General features: G+C 43.1%; 1 protein-coding gene across 2 annotated transcripts in view; it reads left to right on the forward strand.

Moving 5' to 3' along the window:
• Nucleotides 1–19,130, forward strand: part of SMAP1 (small ArfGAP 1) — a 115,743-nt gene that overhangs the window by 95,591 nt on the left and 1,022 nt on the right. For both annotated transcript variants that reach the window (XM_076333024.1, XM_076333023.1), the window contains 3 exons: nt 835–962; nt 15,592–15,760; nt 16,404–16,732. In XM_076333024.1, coding sequence (XP_076189139.1) covers nt 835–962; nt 15,592–15,760; nt 16,404–16,732 — 626 coding nt within the window. The remainder of the gene's footprint in view (nt 1–834; nt 963–15,591; nt 15,761–16,403; nt 16,733–19,130) is intronic.

Here is a 19,130-nt window from a genome sequence, read left to right on the forward strand (position 1 = left end):
TAAAATCATACGAGAAATGGTTGCTCTATTCCTTTAGTACATTTTGTGGTGTTTTTGTCCCTACATCTTTTAAAGTATTTTCTTGCAATTCTCCTTAAAAATGTAATTCCTCAGCCCTTTTTTTGTCCTACACATACTCACTTTTACCTAGATCACTAAACGTACTGATGTATTAAAACATTTGCAAGCACCAAGGCTGTAGAAGGTTAACTCTGTACAGAGCAAGAGCCGTAGGTTCTTACGGATAATTAGCCCAGTGTGCCTGGCAGGGGTGTTCATGTGGAGCTATAAAATAAAGTCAGTGCAAAGTACCTTTGAAAAAGGGGGAAGGATGGACTTTTTTCCTAATGCAAAGTTTAATTATGTACCCTGGAGTAAATTAGCATATCAAGAATAACTTTATGGATTCTAAAATACAAATCTTAATTAAAGAACCCAGATCAGTGTATTTTGTCTGATACACGGCTACCAAGTTGGGGCCTTCTCAGTAAGACATCTATTTAAATTCTCACTCAAAATGTTGGTGTGCTTGAAAAAGACACTTGAAAATGAATACTGTGTACTGATAAATTGGCGTGGCTGTCCTTGGGGAAGTCTTCAAGTGTTTTGGTTTGTTTTTTTTTTTCCTGAAGCACTCTAGTATACCATCTTTTTAGGGACAGGACTTCTCACAAAATCTGAACGATAGCACAGTCTGAAAAATGTCATATCTCTGAAATTGAATGCGTCTTTGATGGGGGCGGGGTAGGAGGGAATGGGGCAGCTTTAATTATTCTCATGCTGTTACGATACTAACAATTTTCACTTTAAATGTGATGCTATTGTCTTTTTAAGATGGTCCAGCTGAAGCACCTGTTACAAATGGAGGCACTGCTGCTGTCACAGCGCTGAATGATGACCTGGATATCTTCGGTCCAATGATCTCCAATCCTTTACCGGCAGCTGCTGTACCTCCTGCTCAGGTAAAATTAAGTTTGTTATATGTGTGTGTAAATATGTGCATGCATGTATCCTCTTCAAGGAATTGTTCATTCACACAGAAGGAACACATACTTCTCAACACTCATGGCTGGAGACTCTTTAGCTATAATGGCTGTATTTTTCTCACCTCTTCAAGGTTCCATGCTGCTTGGATATAGAATTAGGCGATAGTGTGGTCTTCCCTTCTGATTCCCCCTGGTTATCCAGCTAAATTGGATTCTGTCTTACCCTGCTGATGGTAGTCATGTTGTCTTTTAATGTATATTCTTTTGTCTTGTTCTTTTTTCAATAGGTATTGCTGAATGTATTTTTACTTGATTCTCAGGCTATTGGGCTTTAAGTCATACTTTTTAAGGACGTCTTACTGCTTTGTGATGCGGATGTTTAGGAAAGGCTACAGCAGATTCTTCTGTCTTAAGGACTGCTAAAAATTTGGGGTCTCAAGCTTCATACTCAAAATCAAGAACAGATATCAAGGACTAATATTGCTTCGTGAGCTCATCTGTTTTTGTCTCATCTTGGAACTTGTACGTCTGTCTGTCTTCAAGGAAGGGTAGCATAACCCCTGCACCTGGCCCGCTCCCTCTCTTACAGCCATGGTAGTTTGGAAGACACCCCATTGCCGTGCCTGTTGTAGCTGAGAAAGGCAGCTTTGGGATGCACAAAGAAAATGCTTAAAGCTGCAGCTCCTTCAAGCTGCAGCTCCTTTCAGCCTCAAAGAATGAGGTGTTGGTGCTGAATGTGGCTGGTGCAGATCAGAATGCACATGTGCAGGCTTCCTTACCCAGACTGGCTTCTGAGAGGGAAGCTTTGGAGGAGTACTCAGCTAACCACCTCATCTGTGAGGCCCTTTTAGGGTAATTTAGAGGCTTATTCTTGCAGAAGGCTTTCTGTCTTACTCAGCTGAACCGGAAGGAACTGTAAGTATTCTTGAATTTATAGTTTGGGCCCTGTGATCTGTACTTACTTCTCCTTATCCAGTAGTTTTCATAATATATAAAATGGAAGGGATGGTGATGGAAAGCTAAACTGATTGAACTGGCATATCATAATTTTGTTTCCAAATGTCCTGTTGATCATTGTGGTCACCTCAAAGCATATCCGTGTTGCTCAGCAGATTTTATTGTAATTTTTATTCTTTATCCTTTACTCTCCCGTTCCCTACTTGTTGCTGAGGACTGACTTCGTGCAACATGATAGGGTTTTAGAGACTGAAACCACATTTCTTTTTAAACATAAAGCTACAGATAGAGCAAGCTTCCCACCATGCCTTAAGCCACCCATAAATGGTGAGGAAAATGAGCCGTATACATGCATTTAGGTTTGGATGTGTTAGCTAAGATTGCAAAGGAAAGTGTTGGTATAGATTTTCTTGGCTCTTGTGGAAGTGTCTGTTCAAAGTCCCAGAAAGGACAGTATCTGAGTGCTTGTCTGCTATTCTACTGCATTATGTCAAAATTGATCTAGAGGAACCTACCTATAGAGGTAGATGTGAAAAGCAGTAACCCATTTCCAGCTTCACTGAGCTTTTTAATGTATCCAGTTTTGATGTAGATTGAGTAAATTCAAATCTAGAATCATGAAGTTTCCACTCAGCCCTATAATAAATGGGCCAGTAGTAGCAACACATATAACAGATAGGGTTAGCTTCTGGTTTTACCCCTTTCCTGCCTTTCTGAAGACTGAAGTGATGACTTCTGTATGTAGTTACTGTCTGCTCAGGAGAAAAGATTTTTGGGTTGTTATTAATGTTCACTAATCAGTCTTCTCTGAGACCTTTCAGAATTTCAGCTTTCTCTTGTTTCTATTCAATGAGCAAGTGACGTGACCTGCTGGTTTAGCAGTGATTTAGCTGTACAGTACAGGAAATCCAGAAGAAGGCTAAATATTCAAGTGTGAGAAAAAGCAAAGTGAATGGTGATTCTTTGGATGGTGATAGTTGGTGATGGGTTAAATAATGGAGCGGCTGCTAAAGTGTATTGAATTGTATGTATTAGCAATTAAAGATAATAGATCATTAAAGTGCATTTCTATGACAAAGATTGGTCACTAGACCTTCTGTGAGAGAAATGTTTTGACACGTGTAGTTTATCTCTTATTGTGCTAGTTTCTAGACCAAGTATGACACTAAATGGATTAAAAAGCAGTAGAAAGGATAATATTATTCTCAATATCTAGTAAGTATCACATTGTTTGCATACTAGAAAGCATGAATATATTTGCTTGCTGTTAACAAACCAGTCCAGATTTTTAGTGACATTTTCTGAGTGCCATAATCAGGAACAGCAAACAGAACTTTTATCAAATACACGGTCCTTATGGCATCTTGCAAGACTTAATTCTGGGTTTTCTTCCATTCTTAATTCTTTCTCGAAGAAAATGTAATATAACCAGATGAGAGATGGGTAGGTAGCAGAAGATAGGTTTCCGATGCTGATTTCATGAGTTGCTTGGTAAACTGGGACAAAGGGAATATTCTGTTTTGCTTCCGATTAAAAAAAGCCCTGCAGGCCTTGCATTTCAGGATGGTGGTGTCTAGTCTGGGAACTGGTGCTGAGCAGCAATTGAGGCTGCCTCTCATTTGGTAGTGGTATGAGTATTTTGCAAGATCTTTCACCTTGTAATATGGATAAAAGTTGTATGGAATTCAGAGGAGAGTCAGGAGAATATTGGAAACTGGAAATAGCGCTTCATAATGATAGATTTTAAGGACTCAGTCTGTTTAATATCTTGAAGTACAAAAGCGGTGTAATTATTTTGTGTGAGACTGCAAATGGGAAAGTGGGCATAAACTAGAACTCAGTCCAACAGTTGAGTAACCTAACATTCAGTTCCTACATTTGGATTTGGAAAAATTAGAGGAAAAAATCCACGGCCAATTCCTAAGTTGAGATGAGTAGCACTTGTTTGAATATCTATTAAGAGAATGCATTGAATTAAAAAAATGAAGTAGAAGAAGGAATCAAATGTTGGAATAGTGTGGCTTGCTTTCTCACTCGGTGATATTTTTCATGTTGTTCTGCATAGTAGGTGCTTCTGAGATACCACAGTGGGATTTGTGAACATTGAAAGAGAAGGGTATTTAATGGTGCTCCTAAAACTGATTTGTAGAAGCAATGTATGACTGTTGATTTTTCACAGGATTGCTTTTCTTTTCCCGCTTAACCTGAAAGGCAGCATGTAGTACTAAATGCATATGTTTTTATGGCATTGTGGAGCACAGAAATGTCTGTTTGAATGTTTTATTGTGAGACTGAAACAACATGATGTCTGCAAACCTTAGGATTTATGACTATTGATGTAGCCAAGATGTGATTTTCAAATGAAAACAAAAGCATTTGTTTTTCCTTTTTCAAATGTGACTTGAGTATTCAGGATTGTATGCACTTTTACTCTGCTTTTAGATATGTGTCTTTATTACAGTTTTCAAAAACACTTAGAGTATTTCTTCCTACTATTCTGTATAGCTGGATGCTAATAAAAAAACCTGTTGAATTTGTAAAGGACTGGTAAAGAACAATATGTGAATGAGTAACTTTTTTTGTAGAACTTTGCCTATTAGCAAACTCAGGGGGGTTAAAGAAGAGCTAACTTAACCAGCTTCTACTGTAAAGCTAGATAAAAGGCATATGCTATAAATTTACCCACTATGCAGTATTCATGGACAGAAAAGAGGAAGAAAAAGACATTTTGTATGTTTAGTGACGCTTTTCCATGTGAAGTGAGCATAGCTAAATTATAGCTATTAGAACAAAGTTTTCTGTTGCCAAACATTGCATAGGAACTGAACAAAGATCTGTCATTCTTAGCTATACTTAAAACAATTTCCTAAATTGTTTTAGCCAGATGTTAATTTCAGACTTTGTATGGGTATGTCTTCCAGCAAAAGTATGATCTTCATTCTTCACTGAAACTTGTAGGGAGGGGGAGAAGAGAACTGTGAGGTATTAAGTTTGAAATTATTAATTCACAGAAACATTTAACATAAGTCTTTCTCCAAGCAGGATACTAAAATCCAGTCAACTTAAACTTCTTTGGATTTTTTTTTTTGTGTGTGTGTGCCTGATTTGAATTGTAATGGGAGCTGAGAATGGGTTCAGTGGCTACAAAAATATATTTTCGTAGAGATGCTATATGTTCTTCATAGAATCATAGACTCATTCAGGTTGGAAAAGACCTCTAAGATCATCGAGTCCAACCGTCAACCCAACACCACCATGCCCACTAAACCATGTCCCTAAGACCCTCATCTACACGTATTTTAAATACTTCCACGGAGGGGGACTCAACCACTTTCCTGGGCAGCCTCTTCCAATGTTTAACCGCTCTTTCAGTAAAGACATTTTTCCTCACGTCCAATCTAAACCTCCCCTGGTGCAACTTGAGGCCATTTCCTCTCGTCCCATCGCTAGTTACTTGGGAGAAGAGACCAACACCCACCTCGCTACAACCTCCTTTCAGGTAGTTGTAGAGAGCGATAAGGTCTCCCCTGAGCCTCCTTTTCTCCAGGCTAAACAACCCCAGTTCCCTCAGCCGCTTCTCATAAGACTTGCTCTCCAGACCCCTCACCAGCTTCGTTGCCCTTCTCTGGACACGCTCCAGCACCTCAATGTCCTTCTTGTAGTGAGGGGCCCAAAACTGAACACAGTAGTCGAGGTGCGGCCTCACTAGTGCCGAGTACAGGGGGACGATCACTTCCCTGCTCCTGCTGGCCACGCTAGTTCTGATACAGGCCAGGATGCCATTGGCCTTCTTGGCCGCCTGGGCACACTGCCGGCTCATGTTCAGCCGGCTGTCAACCAGCACCCCCAGGTCCTTTTCCGACAGGCAGCTTTCCAGCCACTCTTCCCCAAGCCTGTATCGCTGCATGGGGTTGTTGTGGCCGAAGTGCAGGACCCGGCACTTGGCCTTGTTGAACCTCATACAGTTGGCCTGGGCCCATCGATCCAGCCTGTCCAGGTCCCTCTGCAGAGCCTTCCTACCCTCGAGCAGATCAACACTCCCGCCCAACTTGGTGTCGTCTGCAAACTTACTGAGGGTGCACTCGATCCCCTCATCCAGATCATTGATAAAGATATTGAACAAGACCGGCCCCAAAACTGAGCCCTGGGGAACACCGCTCGTGACTGGCCACCAACTGGACGTAACTCCATTCACCACAACTCTCTGGGCCCGGCCGTCCAGCAAGTTTTTGACCCAGCGAAGAATACACCTGTCTAAGCCGTGAGCCGCCAGCTTCTCTAGGAGAATGCTGTGGGAGACGGTGTCAAAGGCCTTACTCAAGTCCAGGCAGACCACATCCACAGCCTTTCCCTTGTCCACTAGGCGGGTCACCTGGTCATAGAAGGAGATCAGGTTGGTCAAGCAGGACCTGCCTCTCATGAACCCGTGCTGGCTGGGCCTGATCCCCTGGTTGTCCTGCTCATGCCTTGTGAGCGCCCTCAAGATGAGCCGCTCCATAATCTTCCCCGGCACCGAGGTCAGACTTGACAGGCCTGTAGTTCCCCGGATCCTCCTTCCGGCCCTTCTTGTAGATGGGCATCACATTAGCAAGCCTCCAGTCATCCGGGACCTCCCCCGTTAACCAGGACTGCTGATAAATGATGGAGAGCGGCTTGGCGAGCTCCTCCGCCAGCTCCCTCAGCACTCTCGGGTGGATCCCATCCGACTCCATAGACTTGTGAGCATCCAGGTGGCGTAGCAGGTCATTGACTGCTTCCTCTTGGATTATGGGGGGTTCATCCTCCTTGCCGTCCCTGTCTTCCAGCTCGGGGGGCCGAGTACCCTGAGGATAACTGGTCTGCCTGTTAAAGACTGAGGCAAAGAAGGCATTGAGTACCTCAGCCTTTTCCTCATCCTTGGTGACAATGTTGCCCCCCGCATCCAATAAAGGATGGAGATTTTCCTTGGCTCTTTTCTTGTCATTAATATATTTGTAAAAACATTTTTTGTTGTCTTTAACGACAGCGGCCAGATTGCGTTCTAGCTGGGCTTTTGCCTTTCTCATTTCCTCTCTGCACGACCTAACAAGATTCCCGTACTCTTCTTGAGTCACCTGCCCCTTCTTCCACAAGCGGTAAACTCTCCTTTTTTTCCTGAGTCCCAGCAAGAGCTCCCCATTCAGCCAGGCCGGTCATCTTCCCCGCCCGTTCTTCTTATGGCGTACAGGGACAGCCTGCTCCTGCATCTTGAAGACTTCCTTCTTGAAGAACGTCCAGCCTCCCTGGACCCCTTTGCCCTTCAGGACTGTCTCCCAAGGGACTCTCTCAACCAGCGCCTGAACAGGCCAAAGTCCGCCCTCCAGAAGTCCATGGTTGCGGTTTTGCTGCCCCCCCTCCTTATTTCACCAAGAATCGAGAATTCTACCATTTCATGGTCACTAAGCCCGAGACGGCCTCCAACCACCGCATCTCCCACCAGTCCTTCTCTGTTTGTAAACAGCAGATTCATGTCTGACAAGCTTTCATGTAAAGTAGTAGTATGTTTTAGATAACTAGATGTTCTTGAATACTCTTTTTCCCCTGAGGCCAGGTATGTGTACCAAGCATGGTTGCCATAGATCAGCAGACAAGCTTCAACTTGTTAACAAATTGTGGTGATGAGAATGTGTCAAAGTTCTTGGTTTTTATGGAAAAAATGAGTTATTTCAGAAGTTTGCTTTACTGTGAATGTTATTTAAGCAGGGTCTTACTGGAGAGCTATTTAGTCCTATTCTAATATGATCAGTTGAATTGTTTGTAGCTTCTGTTTATGTTTATTTTACCCCTCTAAATTTTGAGGTATCTGAAAGCTGAAGTTTAATACTTTCATCTGGGTTGGGGCAATCGCAAACATGGATACAGGCTGGCCAATGAGTGGATTGGAGAAGGACTTGGGGGTACTGGTGGATGAAAAACTGAATATGAGCCAGCAATGTGCGCTCACAGCCCAGAAAGCCAGCCGTATCCTGGGCTGCATCAAAAAAAGCGTGGCCAGCAGGTTGAGGGGGGTGATTCTCCCCCTCTACTCTGCTCTCGTGAGACCCCACCTGGAGTACTGTATTCAGCTCTGGGGCCCCCAGCATAAGAAAGACACGGACCTGTTGGAGCAGGTCCAGAGGAGGGCCACGAAAATGATCAGGGGTTGGAGCACCTCCCATATGAGGGGATGGAACACCTCTCCTATGAAGAAAGGCTGAGAGAGTTGGGGTTGTTCAGCCTAGAGAAGAGAAGGCTCCGGGGAGACCTTTTAGTAGCCTATCAGTACTTAAAGGGAGCCTACAGGAGAGATGGGGAGGGACTCTTTATCAGGGAGTGTAGTGATCGAACAAGGGGTAACGGTTTTAAACTGAAAGAGGGTAGATTTAGATTAGATATTAGGAAGAAATTCTTTACTGTGACGCTGGTGAGACACTGGAACAGGTTGCCCAGAGAAGTTGTGGATGTCCCCTCCCTGGAAGTGTTCAAGGCCAGGCTGGATGAGGCTTTGAGCAACCTGGTCTCGTGGAAGGTATCCCTGTCCATGGCAGAGGGCTTGGACTAGATGACCTTTTAAGGTCCCTTCCAACCCAAACGATTCTATGATTATCTTCTCTTTGGTGCTGGAAATGCCTTAGGTAGAACACAGTGGAAGAGTAGGCATCATACTTCAAAACCAGAATGGACCAGCTGGACAGAGTCTGGAGGAAAGGAAAAATATTTTAAGTTCTAGAGAAGGGAAATCTGAAGAAAGAGTTAGAATTGAGACTGCAGGGGAGACAAATGTCTTCAAGCCTAGAAAAGGTTGATTGCAAAGAAAAGGCTACATTGTTTGCCGTGAGTACTGCGCATACAGCAAGAAATAAATTTGAATTTTTAATCTTATTGTAAGGATAATTATGTACTTGTGTATCACCTGAGACAGAAATCTTCATCTGACTTTTTCAGGGATTGCTGATAATTCCTTAAAGCAAGAGAACAGATGAGATTTCTTAGTGTTTTTCTTTGGTTCTGTGAACTGAATATAGTTGAGTGCTCGTTTCCTCATCAGTTATTACCAGGAAATAACAGTTGATGTTTTTTAGTGGAACTGTCTAGATGCCTAAAACCAAAATATGTAAAATCAAAACCAGAAAGAATTGAAATAACCAGCAAGTCCATTGACACTGCAAAGATAAAAAGGATAAGAATTGTACACAGAATTTAAGACCTGAATAGTGTACTGCCTTACTTGCTTACATAAGAATAATGATGTGCTAAGCTGTATTTTCCCTGCTTCCCTGGAATGCAGGTAGCTTTTCCAGTCAGCAGGGAGAAATTGAAAATGTTATGTGGGGGCCATTACTTACCACCATATAAATGAGAAACAGTAGAGGCCTGGCTTTTCTACAGCCCATCCCTACCTACGAGATACCAGCCAGTGCCAGAGACCTGTAGGTAGCAGGAAAGTGCACGTGTGCCATTTTCTCTTCTGCGGTCCCTCACTCAACTGCACGTGTCCCACCGTCTACTTCCCTCTTTGATTTCCACTGCTGCCTCCTCTCTTTCAATTTGCAGATGTTGGAGCAGCTGTCCCTGCCAGGGCAGAGGCTTCAACCCAGACAGCTTCAGATGGTGGGCGCAGCCCTGCAAGTCACAGGCTGTGGAGAGTGCCTGGAGCCTCTCCCTGAGGCCACGATAGATGGTCTTCTTTCGTGCAGGGGGTGTGCTGTTCTTCAGGAGCTGTGTCACCAGGTGGAGGAGTTATGGCAGGAAGTGAGCAGGCTGTGCAGCATCAGAGGGGATGAGAGACAGACAGGATCTTCTCAGAGAGACAGCAGCTTCAAGAGCCCCGGACCCCAACTACAGTGGAGACACAGGCAGAGTCCGCTCCTGGCAGAGCGGTAAGTGCAAACTCTGGGGAAGGCAAAGAATGGAAGCTGGTGACTTCTGGCACTGAGAAAGTGGCTCCAGCTCCACCTGAAGACTTGCAACTACGGAACTGGTTCACTGCCCTCAAAGCTGAAGAGGTGCTTTCAAGTGAAGCATCTGAGGCAACAGATGCTGAGCCATTCAAGGCCACCAGGATGAAGCGGCGAGTGATAGTAGTGGGCAACTCCCTGCTGAGGGGGACAGAGGCACCCATCTGCTGATTGGACCTGTTGTCTAGAGAAGTTTGCTGCCTGCCAGGGGCTTGGATTTGGAATGTCATGAAGGGAGTGCTGAAGCTTATCCAGCCCTCTAGTACCCCTTGGTGTTCTTCCATGTGGGCTCTGCCAGGAGCAGCCTTGAGAGAAGAGTTGACTACAGAGCTCTGGGGGTGGTAGTGAGCAGCATAGGGGCCCAGGTCATGTGCTCCTCAATCATGCTGGTGAAAGGAAAGAGTGTAAGGAGAGCACTGATACTGCATGTCAACAATTGATTGCAGAGCTGGTGATGGCAAGAGGGTTTAGTTTCTCTGACTGTGGGGACCCTGTCTGAGGATCAGCATCTGCTTGGGAGAAATGGGATCCACCTCGCTAAGCAGGCAACAGTGTCTTTGCCAGCAGGGTGGCTGACCTGGTAAGGAGGGCTTTAAACTAGGGGCAGTGAGGAAGTTACCAGCAGCCCTGTGAGGAAGTGATGGACAGGGTCGACAAGCAAAGGGCCTGCAGTGACGTGAAAGAGAGGGAACGTAAAATCAAAGAAACAGGTTTTAACTGGTGTCACCTCAAGCATTTGCCTGTAAGCAAGGAAGTGTCTATAAGGCACCATTATGGAAAAAGCCACTAGACAGACCGCTTTGGGGAAATCAGCATGCTGAGGCGTCTGTACAGGCGCACTGAAGTGTCTGTACACTAATGCACGCAGCATGGGGAATCAATGTGAGAAATTGGAGATCTGTGTGTTGTTGCAGGGTTATGATCTTGTTGGGATCGTGGAGATGTGGTGGGATGGCTCCCATGACTGGACTCCTGCAGTGGAGGGGCACAGGCTCTTTAGGAAGGACAGGCTGGGAAGACAAGGAGGTGGAGTAGTCCTTGATGTGAGAGAACAGCTGGAATGCATGGAGCTCTGCCTGGGGATGGATGATGAGCCAGCTGAGAGCTTATGGGTAAGGACTTAAGAGCAGACAGGTATGGGTGACATTGTATTGGATGTCTGCTATAGGCTGCCTGACCATGAAGAACAAGTGGATGAGGCCATCTACAGCTAGCTAGGAACAGCCTCACACTCGCAGGCCCTGGTCCTCATGGGAGACTTGAGCCACCCTAGTAATTGCTGGAGGGATAACACAGCAGGACATAAGCAATCCAGGAGGTTCCTGGAGAGCATCGATGACAACTTCCTGACCCAAGTGATAGAGGAGCCAAGGAGGAGGGGGTGCTCTGCTGGACCTCATGCTCGCAAACAAGAAAGTGTGATGTGAAGGTCGAAGGCAGCCTTGGCTGCAGTGACCATTAGATGGTGGAGTTGAGGATTCTGAGAGGAGGGAGCAGGGCAAAAAGCAAGATCACAAGCCTGGACTTCAGGAGAGCAGATTTTGGCCTCTTCAGGGATCTGCTTGAAAGAGTTCCATGCGATAAGGTCCTGGAGGGAAGAGAGGCCCAAGAAAGCTGGTTGATATTCAAGGATCACTATCTCCAAGCTCAAGAGTGGTCCATCCCAATGAGCAAGAAGTCAGGCAAAAGCATGCCAGGAGGCCTGCATGAATGAACAAGGAGCTCCTGCCAAACTCAAACACAAAAAGGAAGCATACAGAAGGTGGAAGCAGGGAGAGGTAACCTGGGCGGAATACAGAGACACTGTCTGAGCAAGCAGGGGTGGATGGGGTTAGGAAAGCCAAAGCCCAACTGGAGTGGAAGCTGGCAAGGGCAGCTTGGCAAAGGCAACAGAAGGACTTGTAAGTACATAGGTGACGAAGAGTAGGGAAAATGTGGGCCCATTGCTGAAAAGAGCAGTGGTCCTGGTGACAACAGGACATGTAAATGTAAAAGGCTGAGGTACTGAATGCCGCCTTTGCCTAAGTCTTTACTAGCAAGACCAGCATTCAGGAATCCCAGGCCCTGGAGACTAGGGGTGAAGGCTGGAACAGGGAAGACGTACCCTTGGTGGATGAATACTTAAGCAAACTGGACATAGATGATAGATCATGGCCCTGATGGGATGCACCCATGAGTGCTGAGGGAGCTGGCTGATGTCTTTGAGGCCAGTCTTGATAATCTCTGAATGATTGTGGTGATTGGGAGAGGTACCTGAGGACTGGAGGGAAGTAAATGTCACTCCTATCTTCAAGAAGGACCAGAAGGAGGACCCAGGGAACTACAGACCAGTCAGCCTCACCTTGATCCCTGGGGTGCTGGGTCCAGTTCTGGGCTCCTCAGTACAAGAGAGACATGGACGTACTGGAGAGAGTCCAACAAAGGGCCACTAAGATGATTAAGGGACTGGAGCATCTCTCCTATGAGGAGAGGCTGAGAGAGCTGGGACTGTTCAACCTGCAGGCTCAGGGCGATCTCATCAATGTATATAAATACTTGATGGGAGGGTGCAAAAAGGACGGAGCCGGGCTCTTTCCAGTGGTGCCCAGTGACAGGACCACAGGCAATGGACAAAAGCCATCTGGACTGCTAAAACTCTCAGACCAACTTAAAACATTGAGAATGTCATGATCCTTATCTGCTGTTTTGAAGTCTTTTGGGAATTAAACACCAAAATGAAAATACTTATTTTTAGTCTCATGCATTAATCAAAACTTCTTGCCAGCCATGTGCTATTTGTGTAGTCAGATGGCAAGTGTGAAGTGATGGATTCAGCTACCATATTTGTGTTCCTGACACATCTGACCAATATTTCACAGTGAAAACTTCCTTTGGATAGGTATTACCTTTTACAGGTAATATATAAGCTATCGATGACAAAAATTATTTATGTTTAAACGTGAAGCATATTGGAGATGGCTTCCAGTAGTTCTGAAAAATTCTGTTACAGTAACATCATGAAACCGCTCAGCAGTATGTTCTCTAACCACCCGATCGATGAGTGTTTAGTTTTGGTATAATGACTGAGAGCACTACGTGTAGCCTTTCTTAAAGGAAAACTATTGTATGTGTGCCAGGCGTGTTTTTACAGAGGTCTTGGGTAGTGTGAGAATGTTAGATATGTGAAAATCATGTCAATGTTGTTGGGTTTTTTTATTTGAATGCCACCTGCTGTTTTCTTGCCATGTGTTTTGCATTCTCTTCCATTTATTTAGCTGATGAACACTTCAGGGAGTGCTTGTTCAGTGCTTTGGCTTCTCTCAGAATCTTCCAAAAACAAACTGAATGAAGAGATGTTAAATGACCATTTAATCTCACGACGTAAACATAATAGATGATCAGTCCTCCAGGTCTTCGGCTCTCCCTTCTCTTCTGTGCACATATGTAGTGATTTGCTTTATTTTGTTAAAGCACCTATAGTAACAGTATTTCATAGATCGGGAGACACTCCAAACTCGTTCATCCCAGATGAGAACAGTTTCTCTGATGCTATTATTTATTTAAAAAAGAAAACACCAACAGCAAGCCCAAACATGTCTGCTCTTCTCCCTTTGAGAGAAAAGCAAAACCCTTCCTTACTGCAGTGCAAGCAGCAGAGAGGAAGCCGCCCCTGTTAACTCGCTTCAGCGCTTGCATGGACTTCTCCAATCTGCTGAGCGTGGCTGTTGTACAGAGGCTGTCTTAGGCAGATGCCATGGTGGGGGGACCAGTTGATATGGAATAATTCAATAATGGGACTTCCTGGGTATATGCACGGTGAAACAAATACTGCTATTTAGGATGAGCTTCTACCTGAATGTATTATTAAATCCAAATCTGGTATTTTCAAAGACTGGTTATGCCACACTGACAGAGTTGTCTCAAATGGAGAGGGCTTGCTACTACCCATTAAAAAACTTTGATTTTGCTTTGCAATCAGAAATTTTTGTCAGTAATAAGCAAGAGGCAGTAGCTTTTATAATACGTACGTAAGGAAGGTGATAGTTTTAAGTGTACATTGGCTGGAAAGAAGGTGTCACAGGAGTTGAGCAATTCCTGGTCTTGTTCTGTCTGCTTTCCCTTTGTAGTGCCATCACCCTACCTTTTGTTGCTTACTAAGGTCTAGTGACCTTGGCCCAAATCGGCTGTTGTATAAATGCAGGGTTTTCAATTGCCACCGAGTTTCCATTTGTTCTTTTTCTCTTCCCTTTCCACAGCAGTTTTGGAGATTTTTTTTCACCATCATCGATGTGAATCTGCACTCCTTTCTCCCAATGGCTGCTGGCCAATTTAGTTGGTACTAGAATTGTTCTGCAGGGTTTTTTTCCCTCCAATTTGTAACACTGAGCTTTTTAGCTTTTCGAGAGCTTTTTAGCACTTCAGGAGTCAGATGTGTTTTCTGAAGCTGCATATTGAAAGTTTATGTTGTGGTGTTTGTACAAATCCAGTGTGACCATAGTGGACTTCAGGGCCTAGTCAGCAGCCTGCCAGCAAAACCAGGAGAAGTTTGGAGGCTGTTGCTTTAAGCAAGAATATAAATGTGTTACTGTATCTGCATATGTTGTGGTGGCTTCTTGTCTGTCTGATAAACTCTGGTATGCGATGACAGTAAACAGACGGACCTGGTTGCAGATCCGGTCCGTTCATGGTGGTAGTGCAAGGAGGATTTTCCTTCCGTGTAGGAAAGAGTTGAAACTCCCATGTGCTGGGGGATTAGGCAGATGTATGCTAAGCAGCTGAGGATCAATTAGCTGGACTAAAATAAGGCTGTAATTTCGGTATGCATTGCAATCCTCGCTCTTTTTCAATGCATATACAGTTGATCTGCATTAAAAGTTCCCGCTGGTAACAGGATGAGTTGTGTATTTTAGGAAATATAACAAAAATGCAGTGTATTGGCTAGTTACCTAAGCAAGCCCCCATATGGAACTGTATGTGTATGAGCAGCAAAGTAACAGCACTGAAAGACACCTGGATGTAACTTGTTTACAAAACATCTTGGTGCAAGAGCAATAAAAAGCCTGACAGCCTGTGTGTATTCTAGTTTTTCAGTGGTAGACTACAGTAAGTTTTAGATAATTATGCTTTCTCAGTAAATGAAATGTGCTTGAAGAACTCTAAGCCAATTATAAGCAATGTATTTTAGAAATGTTATTACTTTAAGTAGATCAACTGAAAATTTACTTTTGCCTTTTCTCCAAAAACACTGTTCATCTTAATTGTAGTGGTATATTCCAAAGCACTTAATCTTTTGTTTTAGCTCTTCTCTAATCTATTCTGCCTATGAGAGGATTCATGAGATGTGAATTGTAATCTCCTTATTGATTTCCTAATTATTTTTCATAATCTAACTACAGCTCGTGATTTATGCTTCTCACTGATGAAAAATGTAGGAGCAACAGGAATGAATAATCTGTATGTGTACGCCCTGGAGCTGTTTGGGGTTTTAGTTTTGCGTGTTTTGTAACCTCTGTCTGGTCTTCTTTCCATATCGTATGTACTGCTTTTTTGTCTTTGGTCATACCACATCTTTTTAAATCCTCATTTACTTAAAGTTAATTCCTGTAAATGAACTGGTTTTTATTTGGTTCGGGAGTGAGGATGTGCAGTAAATATTTGATGTAACATCTTTTGCTGGTTTCATTCAGTAGTCTGTCTTGACCTTTATTTCCCAGAGCACTTCCACTAAACCAGCAGCTGCCACCTTGTCTGCAGCATCCGGGGATCTCGATCTATTCACTGAGCAAACAACAAAATCTGAAGAGTTGGCAAAGAAACAGCTCTCCAAAGACTCCATCTTATCACTGTATGGCACAGGAACCATGCAGCAGCAAAATGCTCCGGGTAAATAATTTTGTAAAGGTTTCTGTGCAGTCCTATTTTAAGCTTTGCCTAGAATAGTTACCTCCTACGAGTATAAAACTAAGGTTGAGTACCCTGCTACCTATATTCAAATGAAGATTTTTATTTTTACTGTTTATAAAAATGAGAAAATTACTGAAATGTAATACAGAAGCTAAAGAAAAAAATAGTATGTGATTTTAACTTATTTATAGCTGTTCAAATTATCAAGTATACAATTTACTGAAAGATTTGTGAATTCAGCTTCTGCTGTCTAATTCATCGCTTAAGGTCTGAGTCTCCAGCGTGCAAACAGCAGGCTGCCAAGATCAGTACAGAGCTGTCGTATCTTGATTTTAGCTAAGTTTGTATGAAAACAAAGACCTCCAATACAGCGATTAAAAGATTCTGGTTCACAACAGGGATTTGCCAAACTCTTCTTGGCAGTTAACCTCTGGTGGTGAGTCCCTTTCCTTTGAGAGTTTTTAAGTGATTTTTTACTTTTACCAGAAACTAAATTAACAGCACTGATGTACAAGTGGACAAAGGTTATCCTTTAAAATTATTTTGGTGCACTTCTGACTTATGGGGATGGGGGAGAAAATTACAAAACACTTTTGCTGAAATCTTCCCTTCTCTGGTACAGGTATGTTCATGGGGTCGTCTTCTATGCCATTTACCACACAACCATCAACTCATTTTCAAGGCTTTCCAGCCATGGGAGTTCCTGTGCCTGCAGCAACTGGGATGATGGGAAACATGATGGGACAATCAGTGCCAGTCATGGGACAGAGCACAGGCGTGATGGTAGGAATGGGAATGCCCAATGGATTTACGGGTACTACACAAACTGGTGTGATGGGACTTCCTCAAAATGTCGTTGGACCTCAAGGTGGAATGGTGGGACAGATGGTCACGCCACCAAATAAGTATGGATTGCAACAAAACCAACAAGCTCAATGGAACCTCTCTCAGGTAAAGACTTGCTATTCCCAGACAAGAGTGCTTTAGAAACGACGCTGCTTTTCAGATACAAAATGTTTGGCTGTAGGAGGAAAGTTGTGGTGTAGCCAACTTACAGACTGCTGGACTATGAACTGCTCAGAGGCACGTGGAAAAAGTCAGTGAATAATTCAGTTAACGATAACTAATATATAAGCAGAGAATACATTTTGCCAAGGTAGACCAAGCTCAGTTCTCTGCTTCTGTAGCTACTCTCATCCTGGCATCTGAACTAGCCAGGTAAAAAGCTAGCTTAGCTATAGTTACAAAATACAGAAATGTAAACACAGCCTTACGACCAAAAGCAGAATTTAATTGCTTGAGGATAGCCATTAACAATTAATACTTCCATTGACAGACTTCAGGATAAATTTCAGTGGAACGTGCGGTGCTTTGCACTCTAAATGATCCTGTAGATCATTTGCTTAGGCTGATTTATTGTTTGTCTGTAGCATTTCCGTGCTATTTTTTTAAATTTCTTAAACGTGTAAAAGGTTCTCTAAAAGTGTTAGTTTACACTTAGTACTATATTGGTACATTATCCAATGAAGCATCTTGAAATCGGGTATTTGAGAGGTTATTGGGGGGGGGACAAACCTAAATGATTCCCTTGCAGTTCAGTATGGATGATAGCAGCTATTTTCTTCATACTGTTGTTTGAATTATAAGAACAATATAATAATCCCATGCTGCTTACTCCAGCAATTCAGGAAGTGAACCTTAGTGACTTACTTAGATTGGATTATATTTATTTTTACTGTTCTGCTCAGTCCTGTGGCATGAACATTGATGAAGGTAAGCAGCATTTCTTACACAGATAAAACGGCTCCTGCTTGAAAATACAGGCTCTCATTCTCCTTTGAAAAGTAATTTTTAAAAGGCGAGAATTCCAACATGTCAAACCAAAAAAAATTTGTGGATTTACTGCTAACAGTCTTTTTCTAGGTATCTAACTTTAAAAAGACCCATATCAGCTTTGAAATTAAAATCGTGCTTCTTATCAAATACAGATTAAAAGTTGGCTCGTAGAACAAGCTCTTAACATGTTTCTGTACTCCTTGCACATCAGATGTTACCAGTATGCTGACATTCCACAGTTTGTAGGGGAACTGTGATCTAATCTCTGGCTCCAGTTGAAAGGGGGAGGAGAGCTTGCTTTACTTACCGGAGTAGCATGCTTTATGTAGTCTACTTCTTAAAAAGTCTACTCCAGAAGAGATTAACGACTAGGTAAAGCATGTTTTCATCGGCTTTTATTAAATTTCCATGTACGTTCAGTGATGGGTTGATTTTGTGGATACACATGTGAAAGCACACAGTACTGAATTCTACCCTGAAATATTAGTTTGCAATTGACTTAATTTTTTTCACCGGTGTTTGTTTCATTTTGCAACCCGGTACTGTTCGCTCATGTTTACACAAACTCTTGATTTTTACCTAATGCTGTCTCTAACTTGAATCTAATGTTGCTTATCCAACATCCCTGTTCATCGGCTCTGATTATTAATTGCTCCAAATGCTCTTTTGCTCCCAAACTCATGAGAGGGGACATCTTTACTCTGTCTACACAGCTAGGTTTTTGGCTTGTCAATAAGTGTTCATTTTTTAGCAGGCAAGGGAGAGTAACCTGAAGAATGTTTTTACATTGAGCACTGAAAATTACAGTGACTAGATAATATTTGCAGAGAGTAGAAATATTTTTGCACCATCCCTGAAGTGAATGTGCTGAATTTTGAACTCTTTCCCACCTTCAGCTAGATGTCGTCTTTAATTTCATGTGAATGATTTCACTTGCTTCTAAGAAATTATGGTATCCTGAGTAGATTCTTTAGCAAGAATGGTTAGATTTAGATAATACTCGTTTATAAATCCGCCTCATTCTTTGTTGATTGCCACCTAAAGGGACAATTTCTATAAAAACTTGTGTATTCCAGATTTTGAGGTTTCCAAAGAAATATTGCTGGAACAAAAAACATCTGGAGTTGCAAATGTAGACAGGGCTATATTACTTGCTTTGGTGTTTCTTTATCGCAGTTGCCACAATTTTGTTGGTTCGCTTTGAAACTTAGAAAGCAAGCTCTTATCAACTGAGACACATCGGGCTCCTTTATCAAACGCTCTGTAAATTCACTAGTGGAGTGTTTATACAGGCTTGACGTATACACCAAGTGCTGCAGCCAGTCAGCGGATGTACCACGGTGATGGAATGGTTCTAGAAAAGCTGCTATCTTGAAAAATCCTTAGCAACTTACGTGGAGTCAATATTTTTATGTGATGAGGCACATTAATTTTAGGGAAATGTACTTTAACTGGGTTGCTAGTTGGAGGCGTGGCTGCTTTTTGGCTAGCAGGGTGTGGCGTTTCAGCACCA

The sequence above is a fragment of the Aptenodytes patagonicus genome, chromosome 3 (genome assembly GCF_965638725.1).
Source record: "Aptenodytes patagonicus chromosome 3, bAptPat1.pri.cur, whole genome shotgun sequence".
Lineage (NCBI taxonomy): Eukaryota > Metazoa > Chordata > Aves > Sphenisciformes > Spheniscidae > Aptenodytes > Aptenodytes patagonicus.